The 27610-nt window shown below is 40.4% G+C and overlaps 1 protein-coding gene across 1 annotated transcript in view; it reads left to right on the forward strand.

Moving 5' to 3' along the window:
• Window positions 1–27610, forward strand: part of Ush2a (usherin) — a 673376-nt gene that overhangs the window by 460299 nt on the left and 185467 nt on the right. Inside the window, exons 44-46 of the mRNA XM_021165303.2 lie at window positions 6969–7178; window positions 8532–8734; window positions 13233–13345. Coding sequence (XP_021020962.1) covers window positions 6969–7178; window positions 8532–8734; window positions 13233–13345 — 526 coding nt within the window. The remainder of the gene's footprint in view (window positions 1–6968; window positions 7179–8531; window positions 8735–13232; window positions 13346–27610) is intronic.

Raw genomic sequence — 27610 nt, forward strand, 5'->3', positions numbered from 1 at the left:
CTCAAGAGCTTGTCTGTAAAGGTAGCATGCATGTGCACGTGTGCTGCATGCACAGACAGACAGACAGACACACACTCACACACATGCACGCTCACGTGCGCGCACACACACACACATCTCGTGATACTTGAACACTGAAGTAAAGATCTGGCTACTATGGTCTCACTCATACACACCCCCTGCGATACCATCACGGTCCTGAAGTGGCCGTGCTTATAGAAGCTGACAAACCTAATAGATGTGAAGTGGCCCGCTGACGTTCTATTACCCCAGTAATCAGCACCTCTGACCTTCGGGATGTAGGTAATACAATCTGCTGTGATTTCCATTCATACCTTGGAAATTTCTCAGATAACTCTGTGAGCATGAAGGGTCGGCTGCAAACGCCTGCTGCAGGATCCTCTCTCCTCTGTGGAACCTGCTCTCTTAAGTAAATTAACTCGTCTCTCCTCTGTGAACGAGCTGCCCATCTTCTCAACTTTAATGTTTTTTTCCTTGCTTGATAGAAGAAAAACTGGCACATAACCTACTAAGCTGAACAGGACAAAGCTGTAGTTTAACACACATTGCGATTGAAATTCTTAGGAATAAATCTTTACATCTCTCCCTAGTGAACATCATCTTTCAAAAAACCATGAAATAAATAAATATTTGTGTGTATAATATGTGTGCATGGGTATGCATGCACACACACACTCATTTATGCACACTGGGCTGGGAGCTGGCTCAGTCTGTAATCCTGGCACGCCTATGACATAATGAGTGTCAGGGATCAGAGACTCAACTTACGATCCCAACACACCTGATCTGGTAAACACAGCAGTGAACAGAGACTGTCTCAAAATAGAAAGTGGGCATCAACACATGAGGCTGACCACTGACCTCCATGCATACCCCCTTACCCCCTTTGACCACCATAGTAAATATGTATTCAAACACATGCACTTGCACGTATGTGCACACACATCACAAACAGAGAAAATTATAACAAAAGACATGCTATTTCTCTGCTGTGATTTGTACAAATACACATCATTTTAACAGAAAAATATCCTAGGTAAATTTGTATCAATCAGAGGTTGATAAAGGGAAGCCATTTGATATTTTTATTTTTACTGGGATGGAGGCAATAAAACCACTCATACCCTGGAAAACGTTTCAGGTAACTCTTTGTGAGCACAAAGGTTACCTCGGAGCAGGGTCGGCTCAGGACCATTTGATTCACTACTTGACAAGTCGCCTGCTTTCCTCATTCATGTTTGTAATGTGAGGTAACAGTATCTCTGCGTGGTTTCAAACTTTTGCAGGAGTAGTGTGTAGACAACATAGGCTCCTCGTTCTCTGTTCGCCTCCATGCCCAAAGCACCAGTAAAAAGGAGTATTTTGATATGTTTTACCCATCAAAAGATGTCACCTAAAGACAACGATCGCTATGTTCATTTTAAAGATTTATTTTTATTATTTTAATTTAGTGAGCATCCATAGTGATATCTTTTACTGTTTCCCATATCCTTCTATTTGCACATAAATTAGGAATTCATGGGTTATCTTTTTTCTTATTGCAATTCTCAATGTTTGCTTCATAAATTATTTATATTATTATATAATATTATACACAACTCCTTTCTCAAAATGGCTCCAGTACTTAGGATCAGTCCTTAAATTTTCTCAGTCCTAAATTCTGGGTTTCGGTTCACCTTTTATCAAGAACGTTCATTTGCTTATTTTACTATTGTTGTGAGTGTTGGGTTTGTGTGTGTGTGTGTGTGTGTGTGTGTGTGTGTGTGTGTGTGTGTGTGTGTGTGTGTGAGCATGCCTGAGTTCTTAGATGAGGTCAGAGGAGAAACAACTTGAGAGTTTACTCTCGTCCCACCATGGCTTCCAGGGTTTACCTCAGGTGGTCAGGCTTCTCTTTCCCCTCTGAGACATCTCATCAGATCATCATGGAAGCTATTTTTTTAAGGTAACTGTGTGTTAATTTTTGCTGAGTAAGATAGTAGTTCTGCCGTCTTTTACATTCTACTTCCCTCAGTACAGTAATAGCTTTGCCTTTCTTGCACATAAGCAGTCATTTAGATGTATGTAAAGTTCTTAGAGCTGTTATTTTCCCTCAAGACATGCTGATGATATGCTATTCCCACAAACATCTAATTCTTTAGCTGAGCCTTCTGAGGCTTGTCTGATTCATTCCCCGTCTGCTATGCTTTGGATGTGGACTCTCCCCATGGGCTCCTTTATTTGAACACTTAGTTCCCAATTGGTGGTGCTGTTCTAGAAGGTTGTGGAACTTTTGGGACCTCGGGCCTTCACTACGAAGGTTATAGCCCAGTCTCCATCTCCTGTCCCATTGTCTACTTCTTTTTTTTTTAATATTTTTTTATTACGTATTTTCCTCAATTACATTTCCAATGCTCTCCCAAAAGTCCCCCATACCCTCCCCCCCCACTTCCCTACCCACCCATTCCTATTTTTTGGCCCTGGCGTTCCCCTGTACTGGAGCATATAAAGTTTATGCCGGGGCCTAGCAAACACAGAAGTGGATGCTCACAGTCAGCTATTGGATGGATCACAGGGCTCCCAATGGAGGAGCTAGAGAAAGTACCCAAGGAGCTAAAGGGATCTGCAACCCTATAGGTGGAACAACATTCTGAACTGACCAGTACCCCGGAGCTGTTGACTATAGCTGCATATGTATCAAAAGATGGCCTAGTCGGCCATCACTGGAAAGAGAGGCCCATTGGACACACAAACTTTATATGCCCCATTGTCTACTTCTTAATACACCAAAATAGAGCCTCCATTACATTTCTCTGCCTTTCCCATTGGGATGGACTGAACCCTCTGAAACACTGGATCTAAATGAACACTCCCAGAGGTTGCTGCCTTTGGGAGTTCTATCCCAGCAACAAGGAACACAATGAGCGTATCCTACTTTGTAGATAATTCTTAACTTTTAGTTTGCTTTAGCCAGAGTAGACCATGATACACCTACATTTAGATATATTGTCAATAATCTGGGTCAGACAATGTGGTAGTGTGCATGAGTCCATAGGCTCATATGTTCAAATGCATAGTCCCCATTTGGTGAGCCTGTTTGGGAAGGATTGGGAGATGTGGTTTTATTGAAAGAAGTGTGTCACTGGGGACGGGTTTTGAGGTCTCAAAAGCCCACACCAGGCCTAGACTTTGTCTCTTTCTCTCCTTCCATCTTGTGGATAAAATGCAAGCTCTCAGCTACTGCTGCAGCACTGTGCCTGCCTGCTTGCAGCCATGCTCCTCACCATGAGAGTCACACATTCTAAGCCTCTGGCAATGTGAGCCCAATTAAACACATTGTATTTTGTCAAAGCAATAGGTAAGATGTATTATATTCTCCTTATACGAATCTCTTCATTGGGGGAAGGCTTAAGTAATATAACCACGATTGTTTGCTGCAGTGTATGAAGGTTCTGACATGGCAGCACCTTTCAGGTCTCTGCTTTCTGTCCTTCCTTCTCATTCGCACACACAGGTCAGCCTGACCATGGGCCACAGGAATGGAGTCAGACATCTCTGGCCTTAATCCTCTAACACTGACTCAAAAGAAATGAGTCCTTCCTTTAAGTTTGTCTCTCTAGTTATTTTTATTATTTAAAACTTTCATAAAATATATTTTAATCATAATCTTTGTCTTTCCCCAACTCCTCACAGAGAGATCCCACACATCCCTACCCACCCAAATTCACATTCTTTCTCTCTAAAAATAAAAGTATATAAAAAAAGTCAAGACAAACGAATAACACACACACACACACACACACACACACAAGATAGAACAGTAAGACACAAATAACCAAAACAACAACAACAAAAAACCATCATGGAATTTATTTTGTGTTGGCCAACCACATACTCCTGGATGTGGGGCCTGCCCTGGAGTGTGATTGATATACCCAATGACATGACACTCCATTGGCAGGAAGTGACAGTTCCCTCACTAGAATGTAGCAATTGTAAGTAGAGCTTCCTGTGGGATGAGACTTGCATCCTTTCTCCTCCTCCTCGCTACAATGTTGTCTGCTTTGAACCTGTGCTTGTCTTGCCTTCCTCAGTCTCAGAGTTCACATTGTATCAGCCCCATTGTGTCTAAGAACACTCTGTTTCCTTGGAGTCATCCACCACCTCTGGCTCTTACAGTCCTCCTGCCTCCTCTTCCACAAATATCCCTGAGCCTTGAGTGCAGAGGTTGATAAAGACATCCCAATTAAAGCTCAGGACTCCCAAAATCTTTCTGCACATTGTCCCACTGCAAGTCTCTGTTAACTACTGCCAGAGGAAGCTTCTCTGGGTGTTGGGCTAGGCACGGATCTATGAATATAGCAGAACATCTTCAGGAGTCATTCCATTGCTATGTTCCTGGAGCAGACTAATAGGCCCATGACTTATCTAGTTTCAAGTTCTTGGTCACTTTAGAAGTGTCAGGCATAGATTCCACCTGATGGAGAGGGCTTTAAATCCAATTTCTTAAAAGGGGCTGATTACTCCTATACCATACAAGCTACTCTTGCCCGAGTCTGTCTTGCAGGCAGATACTGCTGTTGTTTGTACCTTGTTACCACTTTGGAAAGTACATTTTTGTTTACTCTTTGGTGTTGGGTATTTGAAATTCTGCAGATTTTCTTCCTTCAATGCATACTTTAATTCTTCTCAGGGTTTTTTGTTTGCTTCTTTTTCATATCCAAGGGAGATCTCTACAACATCCCATATCAACCTCTTCATAATTCCAAGCACTTATTCTCATATGCCTCATAGTTTATTTTCATAAAGACATGTCCTTTTGTATTACTTTTGAAGAACATTATTCAAATGTTTTATAAAACCTCCATCTCCTTCTTATGAAAGGGAAGAATCTTCTAGACAGCATTTCCCTTGTCTTATAAAATGAAGAATCCATATAAGACAATTTCCTATTTTAGGAAAGAAAAATTATATTGAAGCCACTTTAACCAATAGACAGAAAAGGTGAGTGTTGCTTAGGAACAATTACCAGCTTTCTCTTCTGAACTAACTCAGTTAAAACTCTGCGTCTCTCAGAGAGGAGATAAGGTCACTATAATATTTATAGAAGACCCTAATTTGTGGCTCTTTTGTCTCTTAAATGGCTCACTAACTAGGAAGAGGCACAGTGGTGTGAGCAATGCAAACAGACTATGTCTTAGGCCTCTCAGAACATCTCTGTGGTGGGGACTAGCAACACAAAATGTCCATGTTGTTTGCCCCTGTAGGGACTCTACAGTGTAATGTCTTCAGGTTTGTCAAATGGCGGAACAAGACAGAAAGGTGCCTCTTGCTGTCTAGGTACACTGCCTGTTTCTGGTCCAGAAAGAATATCATTCCAAAGGGATCTGCCTCAGGACTAAGCCACCACCTTTTCTCTCATCCCTGTGGCAGCAAGTAGCTTGTATTCTGTGTCAAGTGGGTAAACAAATGGAACCAGGCTAAGAATGGCAGGTAAAGAGGTTTTCCTCAGACCCTGACATAATATCTTGGCTCTTAAACTCCCAATGTCAGTTCCAAAACGTGTAATCTATGAATCTAAGTGTGCTCCTAAGGAACTATAACATAAGTAAAATGTATTACCTTTGTGCTGCTTGGCATATTCCACCTAATTGTAACATTCTCTCCAACTTGGAACATCTCCTCTCGGAATGAGAAGAAACCCAGCAGACGGGTGTAAATAGAAAGTCAGGTGCTCTGGGTGATTGGAAGATTCTGGAGACCCCACCCCCACCCCAACAGTGCAGAAGGAGTATACGGTTGCTGGGCTTGGGGATGCTTGCCAGCCGAATTGTGAACAGGAAGACGGGTTCAGATAGTGGTGCAGCCTGCAAGCTGCAAGAACAGCCGCAGGGTTGCTGGCTTTGGCCTCCACCAGCCATCCTGTGGTAGGATTTCCAGCGATGCAGGTGCTTTTAAATTACCCACGTTCCTTATCAGTGACCTCTCACCCATACTCCCATTAGTGACCCAGAAGAAGAAAGCACTGGTTCACCCAATCAGGCCTTACTACACTTGACACTTTGGTGTTTGCTGGTGGGCTCCCTTCCGGGGGTGAGCAGACGTGTCTGTGTTATGTCTCTCCAGGAAGTCGTCTGGAAATATTCACTTCATGTTGTAAAGGTTTAACCTTCAGAGTAGCCTGATGGCTTGAGGTATCAAAGAGCACCAACTTGACGTGCAACACATCTCCTGTGCTGTGGAATGGCCACAGATGAGAGAGTGATGTTCCCAAAAGCCAGTGAAAACTATTTCTAATGAGAAAAGGAGCTCTTTCATAGACAATCCACGTGGCTTCCCTGGACGTGACCGATATTATCATGTAGGAAGTAGGAATGGCGTGGGTAGAGTTGGAAGCATCAGAGGGAAGAAACCACTCAACCACCAGGGTTTGCCAACTTAATTACAAAATCTTCTGACCTAAACCCTTCCAGCCACACTGGCGCCCCCATCCTTTTAAAATACTGCTAGAGATAAGGCAAAAGAAGTATCCTGATTAGGGGAGAAAAATCAACATTAAAACTTGCCTTTTATGCATGAGCCCCACAGTGTTAATGTAAAGCAATCTTTGATAATTACGACATAAATCCTCCTCAATGTGTCCCTTTCTGTTGCACATAGATTTGTAAATAGTTATGTGGATATCTAGAAGGTTCATTGAATAACTGTAAATAGCATAGTTAGAATATTTGAAGGAAAAATTAAAGTATGCATTGCTTAATATTACTTCCCATTTAATTATAGAGTGAAGAGAAAACTAGAATTTGTTTAAGAGTAAAATCTAACTCTACCAGTTTCACCCCCAAAGAAGGTTCCAACACATTTTATAAAACTGAAACTCTACCATCTTGCTTCTCTCTCATTCTAGAGACAGTTGAGAGAATTTCTTCTGCCCTTTCTACCTGACATGTTCTGTATTTTTCTGTTAATAGCAGTTCAAGATCTACAAGGTGATGTGGAATATTACACACTGTTTTGGAGTTCTGGGACCTCAGAGGAATCTCTGAAAATCTTCCCCGATGTAGACTTTCACATCATTGGTCAGTTATCTCCAAACGTGGAGTACCAGATTTTCCTCTTGGTTTTCAATGGAGTCCATGCAATCAACAGCACAGTGGTGCGTGTGACCACGTGGGAGGAGGGTGAGTGAAGCTTTCAAGGGCCTCTTGGCTTCAGACATGCCAGTGATATTGATGGATTCTTTCTGGAGCTTACATCAGTCATCCTTCCTTTATAAAACTCCTGATGCTGAAAGGAAGGGGTAGGAACCAAAATGCTTAGGTGCCCCTTGTCTCAAAGGGACAGATGAATAGACCAGCACCCTTGAAACACCAGCTTGGATCCAAAATAATCAGCCATGAGGCCAGTTTCCCCTAGTTCATTGCAGTGCAGGCTTAGTTGGGAGTCATTCACATCAATATTTAGCAACATTTTTCCTAAGATTAGTCCTCAAAAGCATGGTGCATTTCAAATTGACACCCAAGCTCAGGGAGAGCCCTTCCCGAGTCACCAAAAAAAACAGTAGGCTGAAGCTCGGCCTCGAAGAAGAAGAATTTCATGTCTCGGTTTCTAAGCCCGTTAGCGAGGGAGAGGAAGCCAGAGAATCAACTTGTGAGTCGGAAATGAGTCTGGAATGGTCTTCCTAATCTTTCTGGCTTTATATGGTCTCATTATAAACATTATAATATCGTTACCTCCCAAGCAAGTGTTCCAGGCCATTAGCAGAACTCTTTAAGTATGGGACCCATTTCCCTTTGTGATGCCAAAGGTCGGCACCTTTTGTTTATAAAATAGGATGAATCACAAGGACGATTTTTCAACTAGTTAAGATGAGTTCTTATGATAAAAATAGGCTTTGGCATAGTTATTTCTGACATGCTTGAATAATTGTGTAATTTAACGCTAAGCAAGATTTTTTTTCTAATGTTAGATTTCATCATTACCTATGGTAATCAACACTCAAAATCATTTACATAATGACAATATTGCATTATTGCTTCATATCGCTTGAGTTACAAGCTAGTAACAGCGAATGATTTTTTTTTTTTTTTTACATCCCAGCAGCTTCTATGTACTTGAATGTTATTTTATTTTATTTTATTTTATTTTACTTTGTTTGGCTTGAGGAGCAACCCCCCTACCACCACCACCAAGGAGATATAAAGAGAAGGGTTGAAAACAGACAAATACTAGACGACAGCCGTTAGAGGTGCAGATGGGTGGGTGATTCATCATTTGGATCCCACTGGCCGCATAGCATTGAAGATTAGCACTAGGCTGGTGGTATGAAACATTTTGCCACCAATTCCTTTTGGTTTCTGACTGAGAGTCTAATAAGCCAATTTGCAGAGGACTTCAGACTGTGACAACTTCATCGTAGGAGAGCAGATAAGCAAAGGGCCCTTTGCTAAGCCTCTGTACCAATCTGCGTTTAGTCTAACAAGTGCTTTTGCTGAGACAGCTGGAGCTTATTCCGTTCTTTCCTTTAATTCTAGAGCCTCGGGGCATGCTTCCCCCAGAGGTTGTCATCATCAACAGTACAGCTGTACGTGTCATCTGGACATCTCCTTCAAACCCAAATGCCGTTGTCACCGAGTCTTCTGTCTATGTAAATAATAAGCTCTACAAGACTGGAACGGATGCGCCCGGGTCGTTTGTTCTGGAAGACCTGTCTCCCTTCACTATCTATGACATTCAGGTCAGACCATTGTTTTGTTTCTTTTTGGATGGTTAAGCTCATGGATGTGTTAAATAAAACATGCCGAGCGATGCCTCTGAGTGGAGGCCTTTTGTCCTGGCTACAGATTATTGTTTATTCGATGGGAAAGGGAAGAGAAAAGAAGGAAATTGACCGGAATGAAAGCTGTTTGCTGTGAGGATGCATAGACTTGAAGCCCTAGAGAAGGGCTCCTGGCTAAGATGGAGCCAGTGCTGATGAGAGAGGTGACAAAGAGCCAGTTGATAAAAGGAAGTCAACCACATCATTACCAAAACAGTCTTTCCAGTTTTTCTTCTTCCCCTACCTTTCTTTCATGTCAAAACTAGAATTCACTTGTTGATGTAGAGATTTTTCTCTCTGTTCTTCTTTTTCTGCCACTTACTCAGGGAAATAGCATTGCTCGATGGCTATCCTGGCTGTCTGCTGTTCCTTCTTAAGGGCATGGCATGGATGATGTGAAATCGTCTGTGCTCCACTAGCATCCCTGAGTTCAAATGCAACAGGAAAACATGAAAAGCAGCCAGTGAAAGAAAAATCAAAACAAAACAAAACAAAAAACCAAAGACAACCAAATGAACAAAAAGGATTTTCCCAGCAGATGAGAAGAACTGACCCCATTCCTCATGGCTGCATTAAAATTGTCTTTGGGTGGGTGGAGGGTATAGGGGGCTTTGGGGATAGCATTTGAAGTGTAAATGGAGAAAATATCTAATAAAAAATTCCTTAAAAAATTGTCTTTGGGAATCTGGAAGAATCTTCAGTCCATGCTTCCCTTCCTTGAAGGACTCTTACACCCTTACACTACGTGGCAAATCATACCACAGAGTTCAGAGAGCACTTTGTCTACCTAAAGCTTGTGGATCTCTTCAGGGTCTACTGAGTCTAAACCAGGAGAAATACCAGAGCACTACCCTGTGGGAGATACAGAGTCACCCTGGAGGAACTGAGAATCTTCTGAATGGCAGAGACAGGAGATAATAAGGCCAAGGGAAGAAACAAGTGATGGAAAGATTGCAGGGGCTCGGCATTCAAAAAAAAAAAAAGGCTGCAATTTAGTAAATCTTTAAATAATCTATGCAACTTCTAAAATTCATGAGCAGTTCATGAATAATTTCAAAAAGGCATTAAGTGTTGGAATTTTATTTGACCCCAGAAACATTTTGTCACTGGTGCTGTGTCTGCCCATGTCACGTGTAAGTTTTTTCCAAGTCTGGGAGGAAAGCACATCTACAGTATTTTAATTAATTAATTAATTAACTATTTAATTAATTACTTTTGGTGTGTTGTGCATTATGTGAGTGTGTGTGCATGTGTGTGAGTGTGTGTGTGTGCGTACATGTGTGTGAGTATGTGTACATGTATGTGAGTGTGTCTGTGAATGTGTATGTAGTCGAGAATTAATTAAAATTTGGCTACAGTCCTCCAACCATCTGCACTGGGACAACAGGCTTGGCTTATAAGCAACCAAAAGAAAAACAGACACAAAAAGAAACCTTCATGAATTGTTTTTTTTTTTTCTTTATACTCTGATTCCCAAAAGGCTATGTGAGTTACATTAGCATTCCGTTCCATTCTCTTACATTTGCACATGTGGAGTGACTCATGTTTGCAGTCACACTCCTTAGAAAGAGTCCACACATAAGGTGTCTACATATGGGTCAAATCCTAAACCCATAAAATTACATCTTAGTGAATAAAGGGCATGGACAGCAATGGATGCCATACTGTGAGGTCTTTGTTGGGTCCCTGTGGTAGGACAGGGCTGAGCTCTGAGAAGGAAGGATGGTCAACTGCCTGACCTAACCCCAAAGTCTTGAGCTGGAAAGGTGGTTAAGTGGTCAAGAGCTCCTGCTGTGCTACCGCTAGATCCTAGCACCCACATGATAATCCGTGTGTCCTGAAATATTCTCCAACTCCAGCTCTAAGAAATCTTGATACCATCTTCTGATCTACACACACACACACATACACACACACACGTATACACACAGTCACACTCACACACACACCCCAAAAGTAATTAATTAATTAAACTATTTGAATATCAAGCTGAGCAGTGGTGAGAACACTGGGGCTATGGGCACAGGTACCACTCAACATTGGCCTATAGAACAAGGGCTGTGGTAGAAAATCACATGCCATGCCCCCTTTAGTAAAATGGAAACTTTACTCACATTTCTGGGATGGGTCAGTTGTGACCAGAGGAAAGCATATTTTCACCAGCCTGTGTCACTGAGACAGAGACAGAAGGCCAAGGCTGAAGCCTCTGTTTTCCTCACTCAATCTCTGTGTTGGCAGAGTTGCTGTCGTCTTGGTGTGTTATCAGACTTGGCATACATATGTGTGACTTTCATGACATCTTCTGATGTTTAATTTCATTTAAATCGGCACTGAACAGTTGTGCCCAGTATTTAGAATGGAACTTCCTTAGGTTAACCTCTTCTACAAGATAGCAATTGATTTAAAATTGACCAAATACCCAGCTGTCTTGTTGAATAAATTAATTCATGTCACCCTTCTGAAAGGGAATCATAACTTCAATTTCAAAACTTGGGCTTTAAGGCCTTTTCAAGTAAATGTGGTAAACCCTCATGTTTACATTTCACTCACATGTTATATAGCATATAGTACTATAAATACGCTCAAGGCAGAGACTGGTAATGTTATATTAGTTAGAATGAAATTATGTATAATATTGAGTGGGGAAAGCAGTTGGATGTAGTGCAGCCTGGAAGAAGTCCCAGACAACTGACTAGTGTTTGCGTTTCCTGATTTCTCGGCCTTCTGGTTGACCCCTGGGGACAGTTCCTGTGCCACTAAGCACAATGGGTGCTAATGCCGCGGTATCCCATTTTATCACCAGCTAGAAGGGAAGAGCTCAGAAATCCAAACATGAAGAAACAAGGAGACAGCTCCACTCCCCGCCCTGACTGCCTCACTGCATGTGGTAAACGTGTAACTGCACATTGAAATGCATATCTCACCTTACACACCTGAACGATCACTTAAACTACTTGGTCAAGAGCCAGTCAGAAATATGTTGTGTATGATGAGTTTCATTGAATTTCTTGGGTAAATCTCATTGTGTGCCAGAGTCTGATATCTTCTAGTGTGCATAAAATTAATGTCATTGTATTTTAAGATAATCTACCTTAAAAGTTACTCCTTATTTGTATTTAATCACAGTGGAGGACCTTGAGATTGTTATACTCAATGAACTGTTACTACAAAAGGCAATATTATAACTGTTTATAACGCAGCTGATACATTATAGTAAATAAATGCCCAGTTCCTGTTTAGATAAGGCACTGCTGGGAACAAAATGATATCTACTAAATACAGTCTGAATCTCATTGGCCAAGTTCTGATGTAAAGAACTGAAGATTAATTGACTTAAAACTACAGCCCCAGAATTTAGGAACTGTCAGTAAGTAGCATTCTTTTCCCTCTGTATGTAAGACATTGAATGTCAATTAGTACGAGAAAAAGTACAGTTCAGGCCTAGAGAGCTGGCTCTGTGGCTAAGAGCACTTGCTGCTCTTGTAGGAGACCCAGACTCCAGTCATAACTCCCACATTAGGTGGCTTCCAACTTCCAAGGGATTTGCCACCCCCTTCAGCCTTCCAAGGGAATTTGTAAACACATGCTGCACATACACACACTCAAACATATACATTTTTAAAAGTAAATAAATCATTTTAAAAGAAATACAGTTGACTTTAATCCTTTAATTGAAAGTAGAACAACACTGAATGTGGTGGCTACTCCATCAGCTCTCCCCAGTGCATCCTTTCCTTCTGCCTCCCAGCTACTGGAAACACTCCTTTGGGGTTACTGATATTTGATGGGCCCCATTTCCAACCCTAAATTCTTCCACCCTCTCAGTTTTTTTATTCTAACTAGGTAGCAGAATTTAAGGGGTGAGTGATGGTTTTCTGCTGTGATTAAGGGGACAGTACTATTGCAGCTGGAACAAATGGATATAAAATAGCTTGGCCCATTGGGAGGTTTCCCTGGGCTTCATTTTTCTCCCATTAGATATTAGCATTTAGGCAATTTGTTGTAAGGTGTCAAGACTTCCAGGAGATATCATCATTACACCACGTGGTTATAGATCTGGAGAGCACTGTGCAGGGGCAACCTATTAGGCTTGGGAATCACCACCTGCGCATCTCCCATTCTCAGACTGTTCCGAATAGATTAATAAGCCCTTCTCCTCGTGAGTGGTTAGAACCAGAGACTGAACATCGCCATGCTAATCACTAAATCAATTGTCTCGAGCCCAATTCTGTATTCTGTTTTGAGCTCATGCCACTGGACTCAATTCACATTTAAAAAAATTGAATATTTACTAAGCCTCATGAGGTTATAGAGGGCTTGAAGAGATTCATATGAAGAGGGGGGAGGTAGGTACAGGATGTTATTGCTCTGTTTTGAAGATGATCATATTTATTCCTTTCCAAACTAATCTTTGCAGGTGGAAGTCTGTACAAAAGACGCCTGCGTGAAAAGCAATGGAACCCAAGTCAGCACAGCGGAAGATACTCCAAGTGACATTTCAATACCTATAATCCGCAGTATTACTTCAAGGTACCTAGCTTTTTATCAGTCAATCTAAACAACTTTGATCATAAGAAATGGAAGCAAATATCAAAGAAATCAGGCTAGCCATGAAAATCTCACTTAAAAGTTGCTGTAAGCGTGGGTGCATATCAAATTTCTTATATTTCTCACGTAATCTATAATGCATATCAGAACATTGAAAGCTGTTTTCCTGGTCCCATGCCCCTTGCTTAGTCATCTATTAACAGATAAATATAAGAGAGCCTCTCTATTTAAATGTGCCCTTTTAATGAGTTCTGTTGTGGAGCAAAATATAATTTTAATTAGAATTAACACTTTATGACTGAAATCTCTTAGAAAATATTTGATTTATGTATTTCAGATTACTCTAAAGCTAAAAATGTAGATCCAATAGTATTGGATAGCTGTTAACGATTTTGCCAGGTTCTGAGTAGAATCTCTTTCTTTAGTCTTTCCTTGCTAAGAAATTACCAGAGATTGAAAGGGAGTCCTTTAATAATTCAGAGTGGGGGTTGGAGATATGGCTTTATAAATTTGTAGACCACCCTGGTCTACAAAGCAAGTTCCAGGAGAGCCAGGGCTGCATAGTAAGACCCTGTCTCAGCAAGCAAACTCAAAATAGTCGTGATTATTTTGGCAGCATGTACATTAAAATTATAATGATACAGAGACTGTAAGCATTGCTCCGTACAAGGATGACATGTAAAATAATAATAATAATAATAACAATAATAATAATAATAAATAATCCACTGTTAATAGCAATAATTTTTAATGTTCCTTCTAAGTATAGAAGTGAGGTTGTTGTTGCCGATCCCTCTGTACTCTGTGAGGCTGGAGAAGAAAATGTGTGTGGTCCCTTGTCATGCTTTGACCCTAATGAGACAAATCGCCATTCACCAAAAGACATGTAGCGTCACTCTGCCCACCACTGTGCGCGTCCAAGATGAAAGGTTCAGCCAGAGCAGGTGGATGACTCTGGTTTTTCGTTTTGTTTTTCATTTTGTATTTTTTCCCATCAGTATGAAACTATATTGAATTTAGCAGACCATAAATTTAACAATTAGCAAACACCAGTAACTGGACGCTAGCTACTTGTGTTAACATGTGCCTTGTCTTAAGTGTGTTTTCAAAGAAAAAGCCTGTAACACTGCTGTCTAATTTTAGATGTTCTAATTAACACTATCTTTCCCGTCCATTTTTGACACCAGGACTAGGTGCTTGCTGTGTAACAAGTTCATTGGCCATTAGAGACTTCTATTTATTGTCTAATCAAATATATTTGTGATTAAAATAAAATAGGAAGCAAAAACAATTCCAAAGGAAAGATAAAAATTTAAATTTGCAAAGTTCCATCCTATAGCAGGGGTGGGAAACTAAATATTTGCAAAATGGAAATATTGAAAATGCTGTCAATATTGACATTGTGCAAGGCATCCATACAGCAGAAAATCCCATGCTCTGTTGAGGGTTATAAGGAATAGAAGAAATCTTGCAGGATAGAACTGAGTCCCTTCTTAAAGTCTGAAAATAACTACACTCTCTGAATGGCAAAGAACTGTGCCTCAAACTATATTTACACCCATCAAAAAGTTGTCTCTAAGATTTATAAGAAACTAAAGGAGTATGTCTTGGGTGCCGTGATTTTATTTTGTCCTTTATGGGGATCACTACTGATAGATACAGAGGGACAATGGCTGGAACTCAAGACTGACTCTTCCCAATGTAAGAAGTTGATGCAAGACCTTTCAAAAGGACACAGCACCACAAGAGTATACAAAGTGAAAGAGGAGGCACCAGCACAAACCAGTGCTGAACATAGCTTTGGAAGCAGAACTTATATAGAAGAAGCAAATTGTTTATAATGGTTAGTAAAGTTGTACATTGGAGACAAAATAATGATACAAAACAAGCTTATTATATAGAAACGGGAGTCATGGTGGAGGGGTGGGTAGGTAGAGCAAAGGTCAAAAGTAAACCTAGCTAAAACTCTACCATACAAAGTGACTGGTACCCAAGGTCCCTCCCCCTGCAGACATATCCAAGTGTTTCTCTTCTGTTACGTGGTCTAGTCCACCTATCAAGAGATTAGTCAGTTAATCGCTAGGGGAACTTAGTAGTATATATTACAAATTGGGGGCACCAGGCACAGAATAGCAGAGACGATGCAGTGAGGCAAAATCAGAGATCGAGACTACAGTGTGAACACAGAATTTGGCTATGTTCTCTAGCTCTGTTCTCTATGTCAAGTAGTCAGTCAGAAATGCCCTCTTTTAAGAAACTGCTAATTTTTATCTGGAAAACAATAAATCACATAATATAAAATTCTTCCATATAATAGAATATGGGACCTTCCAAAAGATATAAATAATAGTTTGTACTTCAGGTATCCAATGGGAAGGAACACCATGCTGATCAGTCACCCGTGAAATTTCTGAAGTTCCAAGCCAGCTTTATATGGGTGGGCACATCCCTCTTCAAGTTGGAAAAGGACCAAGATAAGCACAGGAAATTACTTGATAAACACAAACGGTGTATGTGCAGAAAACACACGATCTAAAAGAAGAGGAAAGCCTCTGTCAAGGAGACAAAAACCAGGATACCAGAAAAATAAAAGGAGTCATTGATGGTAGAAGGAACATTGTAGGTGTTGGGAGGCGTGAGCACTAGGGTGAAACTTCGGGAGAAGCTCTGAGATGCTGTTTCCGAAAATGCAGGAAGAAAGAACAGAAAAGGGAAAGCTGGGAAAGTTGGATGCACTGAGAGATACAATTGAGAATAGCCTGGACATTGCTGAAGAGAAAAAGTAACGAAAGAGTCACAGGCCACTGAGTAACATGGCCGCTGAGTCGTGGGTTGCTGAGTCACATGGCTGCTGAGTCGTGGGTTGCTGAGTCTCGTGGCCTAGCGAACGCTTTCACAAAGCATTCTCAGCATATTTTCCTTCTGTCCAATATGTGAGGGAAGGTCTCATGTTTTTAATAGAAATTTTTGGTATATGGGGTCTGTATTAGTCAGGGTTCTCTAGAGTCACAGAACTTATGGATAGTCTCTAGATAGTAAAGGAATTTATTGATGACTTACAGTCTGCAGCCCAATGCCCAACAATGGTTCAGTAGTAGCTGTGAATGGAAGTCCAAGAATCTAGCAGCTGCTCAGTCCCACACAGCAAGCAGGCGAAAGAGCGAGAGTGAGACTCCCTTCTTCCAATGTCCTTATATGGTCTCCAGCAGAAAGTGTAGCCCAGATTAAAGGTGTGTGCCACCACACCTTTGTTCCCAGATGACCTTGAACTCGGAGATCTCTCTGTCTTAATCTTCTGGAATCCATAGCCACTATGCCTCAAGATCTCCATACCAAGATCCAGGTCAGAAACTTCTATCTCCCAGCCTCCAGATTAGGGTCACTGGTGAGCCTTCCAATTCTAGATTGTAGTTCATTCCAGATATAGTCAAGTTGAAAACCAGGAATAGCCACTCCAGGGTCCTTCTCTCATTTACCACTATCTTAATAGGTATGAGGTGATATATTACTGTAATTCTACTTTGCATTTCCCTAATGTTTGATGAGACTAGTTATTTTTCTTACATTATTTGTCAATTACCTAACTGATGGAAATCCTTGTGAATCCATTGCTAGTTTAATTGGATTCATTATTTTCTTATTAGATTTGTCAAGTTTTTCATATAGTTATATACATATATATTTGGAAATTATTTCTGTCTAATATCTTGCAGGAAATGTTTTCTCCAGTCTATGGCTTGTCTTAGAGTTTGGGAAAGAGGAGGGTGGTTTTGTTCTGTTCTGTTCTGAGACCAAGGTCTCATGTAGTCTTATGGTCCCAACTGGCTTCAAACTTTCTGTGTGTAGCATAGTGTCTTAGTCTAGTTGGTGTTCTATTGCTGTGAAGAGACATCATGGCCATGGCGATTATAACAAAGGAAAGCATCTAACTGAGGCTGGCTTAGAATTTCAGATGGTTGTCTATTATCATCATTAGCATGATAGCAGACAGGCACACGAGATGCTGAGGAGGTAGCTGCAGTTCCACATCTAATCAGCAGGCAGCAGGAAGAAAGAAAGAGACACTGAGCCTGGCTTGGGCATTTGAAAACCCAAATCTCACCTCCAAGTGACACCTCCAACAAGGCCACATCTCCTAATCCCTGTCAAGTACGCCACTCCCAAGTGATCAAGTATTCAAATATGTGGTGAGCCTATAGGGGCCATGTCTGTTCAAAACACCACACCTAGGGAGACCTTGAACTTCTCATCCTCCTGTCTCAGCCTCCCAAGTGCTGGAATTACAGGTGTGGGCCACCATGCCAGGCCACAGTAAGGAATCTTCTCAAGTCACTTAATAGTAGTTTTTACAAAGCGAAAGACTTCAATGTCAGAGTCACTGGCTTTGCCTTTTCTTTTGGTCTGGCTTTTACCTCTGGTGTTAACACAAGAGCTCTGCTGTGTTCGAGCTTGGGAACTTCTCTGCTATACAGCAAGTTCAAGACCAGCTTGGGCTGTATGAGATCCTGGGTCAAGGGAAAAAGCCAAAACTTCAAAAATACAAATTATATTCCTCCTATATTTCTTCTCCTAAAACAGTTTTCTGATTATATTTTGAATTTATATCTGTAATTAAAACTGGTGTGTGGGACAAGGTTAGTATTATTTTTATTTTCTGTTGTTTTTTTTTAACTAAGTATTTTGTTGCTGCAACAGTTTGTGTACAGTATTTTTTCCTGCTGAATATTTTAGAATGCTGTGAAAGTGAATATGAGCACATTCTAGAGAGCACTTTTGAATCTTCTATTGAATTTATCAATATGTCTATCAGTTCACCCGCAGCATGCTTCCCCATGCTGATTGTTACGGACTCATGTGACCCATGAAAACATACAGTCTGGCTCTTCTGTTTGATTTTCTGAAAGCTTGTTTTAGCTTTTTCTTTTAATTCTGTTTTTCCAAAGAGATTTTGGAAACAATTTCTGCAAGTGGCTCACAACCATCCGTAATGAGATGTAATATTCTCTTCTGCTGTGTCTGAGGGCAGCTACGGTGTACTTACACATAATAAATAAATAAATAAATAAATAAATAAATAAATAAATAAATAAATAAACAAATAAATGGAAACAATTTCTAACATCTACAATAATCTCTGTGGTTTTAATGAGGACTACATTAAGTCTGTGAGTCCACTGGAAGAAAATTTGTATCTCAGTAGTATCTAATCTTTCAAGTGTTAGGCAAGTAAATTGCTTATGTGTTTGATACATCCATCTCATCAACATTTGATCGAGCTCAGTACACAGCAGTGAAGGTGTTTTATTAGATTTGAGCCTAATTGTTTCCTTTTAGGGGTGCCATTATTAATGTTCCTTTAAGCAAATTAAAATTTAATTGTTCATTATTGGCATGTAGAAACACCATTGATTTTGATATAATAAAACTGTGTTCAGCAACCTTACTACACTCATTATGAGCCTTGGGCATGGTATCCTAGATTCCTGAATTCTACACGGATCTGCAAAACAAAGCTTTCAGTCTTTTAACACTAAGGATGTTCTTTGCCACCTATGAGATGTAGAGAGAAAGCTTTTATATCTTTTGGTACTCACTCTCTCAGAGTTATTTATTGTTATAAATATGTATAAAATTGTGAATTACATATTTTCCCACATTTTACATTTTTGGGTGATTAAGAATGTGCTAATTGCGAAGACATTAAGCAGTCAGCTTTCTCTGGCTAAACCCCGTGTGGTTGTGGAGTGTTTCACATGTTGCTGGGAGCTGCTGGCTTTAGTCTGCAGATGTTTCTGCCTCTCTCACAGAACTGCTTCCTGCTGTGCCTTTTTTTCTGGCAATGCCTATAGCTTGTTTGACTGCCTTGCATATTTTCTCCCTATAGAATGGCTTGAAGGCTACTCCTTTCTTTATTTTGTAGAGAAATTCTCTAAGACGTTATTATATACTTCTTAAATGTTGGTGGAATTTACTGATCAAACCCACTCTTGCCTGAGTTTTTCTTGGAGAAAAACCTTTAACTTGGAATGCAAGTTTCCTAATTATTTGTAATTTTTCTAGCTGTTTCTTTCCAACTTGGCTTTTTCTTTTAACTTGGTTGTGTAAAGAGTTGGTCAATTTCAAACAATATGTCAGCTTTAAGAGCAGAATTCTGAGCCGGGCGTGGTGGCGCACGCCTTTAATCCCAGCACTCGGGAGGCAGAGGCAGGCGGATTTCTGAGTTCGAGGCCAGCCTGGTCTACAAAGTGAGTGCCAGGACAGCCAGGGCTACACAGAGAAACCCTGTCTCGAAAAACCAAAAAAAAAAAAAAAAAAAAAAAAAAAAAAAAAAAAAAAAAAAAAAAAAAAAAAAAAAAAAAAGAGCAGAATTCTGTTTACAGTATATGTGTTGATTTATTTCCTTCTATGGTAGAGTCTTCTTAGAAGCTTGTAATTTAGATTGTCTTGGTTTTATTGATATTTTCTGGTTTTTTTTTTAACTAGTTCTTTGATAAATTCATACAATGTGTTTTTATCATGTTCAACCTCTCTTCCCCAGCTCTTCCCAGACTCACCACCCACCCAACTCTGTGCCCAAGCTCTGCTGTGACAATGAATGTATTCAGCAGGGTGGCTGTCCACTAGAACCTGGTTAACCTACTCAGGGCTACACCCTTTAAGAAAACTACCTCTACCCAGCCCCTTCTCTTCAGAACTATCTTTTGCCAGTAGTTCCTCAGATAAAGGTGGGACTTCAAGCTTCTTTCTTCATGCTGGGAATTTATCTGGCTTGAGCTTGCACAGGCCCTACACAGGCTGGCACAACCACTGAGTTTTTATGTATATTCACCCTGCTGTGTCTGGAAAACACTGTTTTCTTTAGTCATCTACTGCTTCTGACTCTTAAGATCTTTCCAGTCTCTCTTCTTCAATGGTCCCTGAGCCTTGAGAAAGGGGTACAGGGGACACAGGTATCCCATTTAGAATGGAGTACTCTGTGATCTCTTCTGTGCAGCTTGACAAATTGTGGTCTCTATGAGGGCAGCCACAATCTCCTCCTACACTATGTAGTGTCTTTATAGGGTTCCTACTGAAAGCAGTCTTACTGATTCAGCATCATTCCTATTAAAATTCCAACACAATTCTGCACAGAATTTGAAAGGATCGTTTTAAATTGGGGGGGGGGGGCGTGTCAAAAACAAGAATAGCCCAAACAATCATGAACAATTAAAGAAAAAAGACACCTACTGGAGCTATCTACATCCCAGATTTCAAGTTATACTACAGAGCTATCATAATGAAAAAGAAGAAAGGCATGGTATTTGGTTTAAACACAGACACATGGGTCAGAGAAATAGAATTGAGGAACCACATATAAGGACATAAACTTATTGCCAACTGCTTTTTGAAAAAGAGGTCAAAATTGTATACTGGAGAAAAGATGACTTCTTCAACAAGCGGTGCTATTTAAACTGGAGATAGCTACATGCCAAAGAAGGAAAGTAGATCTGTAGTTCTCACCTTGTACAAAACTCAACTCTGAATGGAGCCACATTCTCAACCTAGGACCTGATGATAGATTGACATGTGATCAGATATATAAAGACATCTAGTAGAGGGAGAAAGTGGGGAATACACTTAAACTCACCGGCAGGCAAGGACCTTCTGAACAGGACCTCTCCAGCTAAGGCATTTAGACCAACACCAGATAAACAGGATCTCTTGAAACTACAGCCCATCCTTTTTACAAAGGGCACCATCAGCCAAGTACCAAGGGGGGGGGGCTACAGAGTGGGGAAGAATCTTTATTGTTTGGGAGGGATTTTTGTCATCAAATAGTTTATAATAGTTAAATGCCTCTTAAATATACATGATATCTTCTGAAGCTAAAAGTAATATGCACTTAACCAGTTTTTAAAATCTATTTGGAACATTAACATGATAGAAGTAGAGAAAAATCTCTTATGAAGTCCTCCATAAGAGGAAATTGTGACAAGATCTTGATTACACAGAAATCGTTCCATCTCCAAGGGAGAATACGTAGCCTAACTGTGGCTCCATAGAATGAATTGGGTAGTGTTCCTTCTGTTTCTATTTTGTGGAATAGGTTGAAGCGTATTGGTATTAGGTCTTCTTTGAAGGTTTGATAGAATTCTGCACTGAACCCATCTGCTCCTGGGTTTTTTTTTTTTTTTTTTTTTTTGGTTGGGAGACTTTTAATGACTGCTTCTACTTCTTTAGGGTTATAGGACTGTTTAGATGGTTTATCTGGTCCTGATTTGACTTTGGTATTTGGTATCTTCTAGAAAATTGTCCATTTTATCCAGATTTTCCAGGTGTGTTGAATATAGGCTTTTGTAATAGGATCTGATGATTTTTTTTTAATTTCCTCAGTTTCTGTTGTTCTCTCTTTTCATTTCCGATTTTGTTAATTTGGATACTGTCTCTGTGTCCTCTGGTTAGTCTGGCTAAGGGTTTATCTGTCTTGTTGATTTTCTCAAAGAACCAGCTCCTGGTTTGGCTGATTCTTTGTATAGTTCTTTTTATTTCTATTTGGTTGATTTCAGCCCTGAGTTTGATTATTTTCTGCCATTTACTCCTCTTGGGTGTATTTGCTTCTTTTTGTTCTAGAGCTTTTAGGTGTGCTGTTAAGCTGCTAGTGTATGCTCTCTCCAGTTTCTTTTTGGAGGCACTCAGAGCTGAGTTTTTCTCTTAGGAATGCTTTCATTGTGTCCCACAAGTTTGGGTGTGTTGTACCTTCATTTTCATTAAATTCTAAAAAGTCTTTAATTTCTTTCTTTATTTCTTCCTTGACCAAGTTATCACTGAGAAGAGCATTGTTCAGCTTCCATGTGTATGTGGGCTTTCTGGGTTTTGGTGGTGGTGGTGGTGATGGTGGTGATGGTGGTGGTGGTGGTGGTGAAGACCAGCCTTCGTCTGTGGTGATCTGAGAGGATGCATGGGATTATGTCAATCTTCATGTATCTGTTGAGGCCTGTTTTCTGACTGATTTTATGGTCAATTTTGGAGAAGGTACCATAAGGTGCTGAGAAGAAGGTATATTCTTTTGTTTTAGGATGAAATGTTCTATAGATATCTGCTAAATCCATTTGGTCCATAACTTCTGTTAGTTTCAATGTGTCTCTATTTAGTTTGTATTTCCATGATCTACCCATTGATGAGAGTGGGGAGTTGAAATCTCCCTCTATTATTGTGTGAGATGCAAAGTGTGCTTTGAGCTTTACTAAGGTTTCTTTTATGAATGTGGGTGCCCTGACATTTGGAGCATAGATGTTCAGAATTGAGAGTTCTTGGTAGATTTTTTTTCTTTGATGAGTGTGACATGTCCTTCCTTATCCTTTTCCATAACTTTTGGTTAAAGTTGATTTTATTCAATATTAGAATGACTACTCCAGCTTGTTTCTTGGGACCATTTGCTTAGAAATTTGTTTTTCAGCCCTTTACTCTGAGGTAGTGTCTGCCTTTGACTCTGAGGTATGTTTCCTGTATGCAGCAAAATGCCGGATCTTGTTTATGTATCCAGTCTGTATTCTATGTCTTTTTATTGGGGAACTCAGTCCATTGATGTCAAGAGATATTAAGGAAAAGTGATTGTTGGTTCCTGTTATTTCTGATGTTATTTTTATATTTGTGTGGCTATCTTCTTTTGGTTTTGTTGAAGGAAGATTACTTTCTTGCTTTTTCTAGGGTGTTGTTTCCCTCCTTGTTTTGGAGTTTTCCATCTATTATCCTTTGTAGGGCTGGATTTGTGGAAAGATATTGTGTAAATTTGGTTTTATCATGGAATACTTTGGTTTCTCCCTCTATGGTAATTGAGAGTTTTGCTGGGTATAGTAGCCTGGGCTGGCATTTGTGTTCTCTTAGGGTCTGTATGACATCTGCCCAGAATCTTCTAGCTTTCATCGTCTCTGTTGAGAAGTCTGGTATAATTCTGATAGATCTGCCTTTATATTTTACTTGACCTTTTTCCCTTACTTCTTTTAATATTCTTTCTTTGTTTAACACATTTGGGGTTTGACTATTATGTGGCAGAAGGAATTTCTTTTCTGGGAGGAATTCCTTTTCCGGTCCAATCTATTTGGAGTTCTGTAGGGTTCTTGTATGTTCATGGGCATCTCTTTCTTTAGGTTAGGGAAGTTTTCTTCTATAAATTTGTTGAAGATATTTACTGGCCCTTTAAGTTGGTACCTTCAATCTCTTCTATACCTATTATCCTTAGGTTTGGTCTTCTCATTATGTCCTGGATTTCCTGGATGTTTTGTGTTAGGAGCTTTTTGCATTTTGCATTTTCTTTGACTGCTGTGTCAATGTTTTCTATGGTATCTTATGCACTTGAGATTCTCTCTTCTATCTCTTGTATTCTGTTGGTGATGCTTGCATCAGTGACTCCTGATCTCTTTCCTAGGTTTTCTATCTCCAGGGTTGTCTCCCTTTGTGATTTCTTTATTGTTTCTAGTTCCATTTTTAGATCCTGGATGGTTTTTTTCAATTCCTTCTCCTGTTTGGTTGTGTTTTCCTACAATTCTTTAAGGTATTTTTGTGTTTCCTCTTTAAGGGCTTCTACCTGTTTACCTGTGTTCTCCTGTATTTCTTTTAAATCAGAGCCTTGCTTCTCTGGTGTGTTTGTGATATCAGGGCTTGCTGTGGTGGGAGTACTGGGTTCTGATGATGCCAAGTAGCTTTGGTTTCTGTTGCTTATGTTCTTGCCCTTGCCTCTCACCATCTTGTTTTTTCTGGTGTTAGCTGGTCTTGCTGTCTCTGACTGTGGCTTGTCCCTCCTGTAAGCCTGTGTGTCAGTACTCCTAGGAGACCAGTTCTCTCCAGGATGAATTTGGGTATGGAGAGTTTTGTGGCACAGGGTCAGCTCCAGGACACAGATGGACACCAGAAGACTCTTGTTCCCTGCTGTTCCTTGGTTTCTGTGTCCTGGAGGCTCTCGGTGGGCCCCACTTGGGCCAGAAATTTGAGTAGAAGTGGTCTTACCTGTGCTCACAGGTGTGTTGGCACTCCTGGGAAACCAGCTCTGTCCCTATGGTATTTGGATATATAGTGTTGTAGCACAGGATACTCTTTGAATGACCCACAACGTGAGGACTCCCCCACATTCTGACTCAGGAGAGGCGACACCCCAAATCACACAAGAAACGGTCTTGCTGCAACTGCAAGAGGATTTTTATTCAAGAGCGCTCTTGGGCCCATGGTCATACACCACGCAGGGGTAGAGGACCGTGGAGACCCAAGTAGCTGAGTAAGGGGGTATTTAAAGGAAGAAACCACAACTCAAGGAGGTGGGAAGAGCGTTGTTGGAAAATACCAAAAATACCAGTTAAGAGTCTCAAGGAAGTGCAAAGTCACAAGTGTCAGGTTATCTCTCAAGACAGTTTCTAAGAGCCCCTAACAATCTAAGAGCCCCTAACCATAGCACATTTGCATTGCAGGTTCTCTTAATGGTCAGGGTGGGTCAGGGTGACTTTCTTTGAATGAACACTCTTTGAACCCAGGAAGCGGGTGGGTGGAGGAAGGAATGTCGCTAGTGTTTTATGACCAGCACCTGGAGCACCAGGCCTGGGCCTAAAAGCCTCGAATTTTGTTTTTACTTTGCTATACTTCTTCACTCTTCATTGTTGGGTTTTTTTTTTTTTGAAATATTATTTTCTATTTGCTACTCCAGATTATTCTGCTCTTGACTGTTTTTCTCTTCCTTTTTGCTTTTCTACTGTTTCCTCAGAGGCTTCATTTGTATGAGAGGAAGTAAAGAGACTGTTGCTTTGAGTTTTCCTCTGGCTTAGGCAGAGCACACTGTAAGATGAGACACTCTCATTTGTGTAAAATACTTTTTACTTATGGTTGGATCTTACTGCCCTATAGATTGTTCACAAGGAGATAAATTAACTAAACACTTGAGGGTTTTTTGTTTGTTTGTTTGTTTGTTTTTCAGATACTTAATACAGATTTTTAGTTTAATTCTCATGTGTTCTAGGGACATTGGTTCGTGATTTTTCCGTTTTCTTACATGAGTTAAGGTTTGTTTCAGGGCACAGATACAATCTATCTTAGTTATTAAATGCAGACCAGTTGCTCTTGAAGAGAGTGAGTATGCCTCTGTGATGGGTGTGTTTTACACATGCTGGGTAGAAGAGGCTGAGTCATGGTGACTTTGGATTATCTATAGACTTACTGTCCTGCTGTGTTGTTCTGTCAATTATTGTCAGAGGAGCTGTGTTGTCTCTACATATAACTGTATTCTTTTCTGTTGCTGCTTTGGATGTGTGAAGGGAAATTCCTTAAAAGAAGACATACCTTACAGTGTCTTTTCTATAAGGATACTAACTGATTAGAACTTCAGTGACATACTGCTATATTGGAATGGGAAATTTGGGGTAACCTGTGCGTTCTCAGGCCATGATTATTTCATTTCTAAAAGAAACTACCACCTCTATTATTTGAGGTGGGAGATGTTTTTTGTGACAACGACAGGTACATTGGTTTTACCTTATACATTTGATGTGTTGCTACCAAATACATACATGCAGAATGTGCTTTACTGACATGTTAAAGTAACCCTTTTCTCATTTTGTGGTTAACCCTTTATAGCCCTCAAACTTTCCTTGTTTTTAATCCCTATAGTACCTGATGTGCATATAACCACCCCAGATTTCATTAGAATCGTTTAGAATAATGAGAGCGTTTCCTGAAATCATTTTTTAAACATTAGGCTATGGTACAATAACTTTGTTCATAGCCGCTAAAGACAAATTCATTATCTTTTACCTGTGGTTAACAATAGTACTTAAGTTTAGGCTAAATATTTTCTGCTTCTCTGTCAGTAACTTAGCTCCAAGCTCGTTCTCCTCCATGTACACCCTTCCCCATGGCTCACTCAGGACTTGACAGGGCCACTGTAGGAAGGTCCAGGTGATGAAGCAAGTCCTCACATGTGTGACACACTCAGGAACATGCCAGTCGAAGTTGACTCTGAATGTGTGCTACTTCGTTTCTGAATCTTTTAGCGCTTCCCAAGTCTTTCTTGCGCTTTCTTTCCTGGACCTTTGGCTGCAATGTTATTTTTTCTGGGACTTCTGCCTTCTGGCATCCTCACAGTTTGCACAACTGATGCCACTTTGTGGGGATTGAGGAGAAAGCAAAGAGGAAACAGCAAAGATCTCCCTCCCTGAGTTTATTCTCTGGGCCACAGGGGTCCCTTTTCTGGTTCCTCTGAATAGAAAAGGGATCTGTCTGTCCTTGGTCTTTCTGATTCCACTTAGGCTAGAGTAGCAATGGTGCTTCCCCTGACAAGATCCATCCTTCTGGCAGGGCCATGGAGAAAACTGAGGGAACAAAACAGAATGAGGATTTGCCCCACACTTTGTCCTTCACAGATCTTTCCCTCTGCGGTGTCCAGCCAAAAAGGTTGACAAATCTTGCTGGTCTTTCAGGCTTCATGTTCTTGGCTTTCTGTCTCACACTGCCCTTAGGTTATATGTGGAGGTTAAGGTAAAATGTCATAAGAGCTTACTGACATAAGCTCTTCATGACTTGATGTCTCTCCTGATGTTACTACCATGGTTACATCCCAGAGTCCTCAGATAGTGATGTGTGCAGACTTTCCCACTATGATACATGGAGAGAGGGGCATAGTAGCTTTACTCCATGCTCATCAGTACCGGGTACCTCTCTCCACTGTAGTTTTTTTTTTATTGCAATGCCTTTAGCTGATTTTATTTTCCTCTTTTCAGCCAGAGATCTAAAAAAAAAAAAAATTGAAAGACACCATTCACAACAAAATGTTGGCACGTAAAATGTTTTCCTTCTTAAAATGAACCATTGTGGCAGAGTACCAGTTCCCAAAGGCAAGGCTGCAAGGAGGGGTACAGGCTGCCAAGCCATCCATCAAAGCACACCAGCACCAAAGCAGTTAGCCTCATTTGAGCATAACATTGTCTGTGTGATTTCGTTATACTCTCTGCCATAGAATATTTGTTAATTACGTTTCTGGTTTGTTTGTTTTAATCTCTTTTATGTTAGCAATATATAAAAATCATATGTGAAATTCACTCAAAAAGATGTCAGTAGATTGACTTTACCTCTAGAACATGGCAAATAACTTGTCTTCTTATAAAGCATACATTCTCAATGCCCCCGCTTTGATAAAATGCAATGTCAGCAGAAGTTAACTCTGATATACTCTACTAGCACGCAGTTATCACATGAGCATGCAGTTATCACATGAGCAGGCAGTTATCACAT

The sequence above is a fragment of the Mus caroli genome, chromosome 1 (genome assembly GCF_900094665.2).
Source record: "Mus caroli chromosome 1, CAROLI_EIJ_v1.1, whole genome shotgun sequence".
Lineage (NCBI taxonomy): Eukaryota > Metazoa > Chordata > Mammalia > Rodentia > Muridae > Mus > Mus caroli.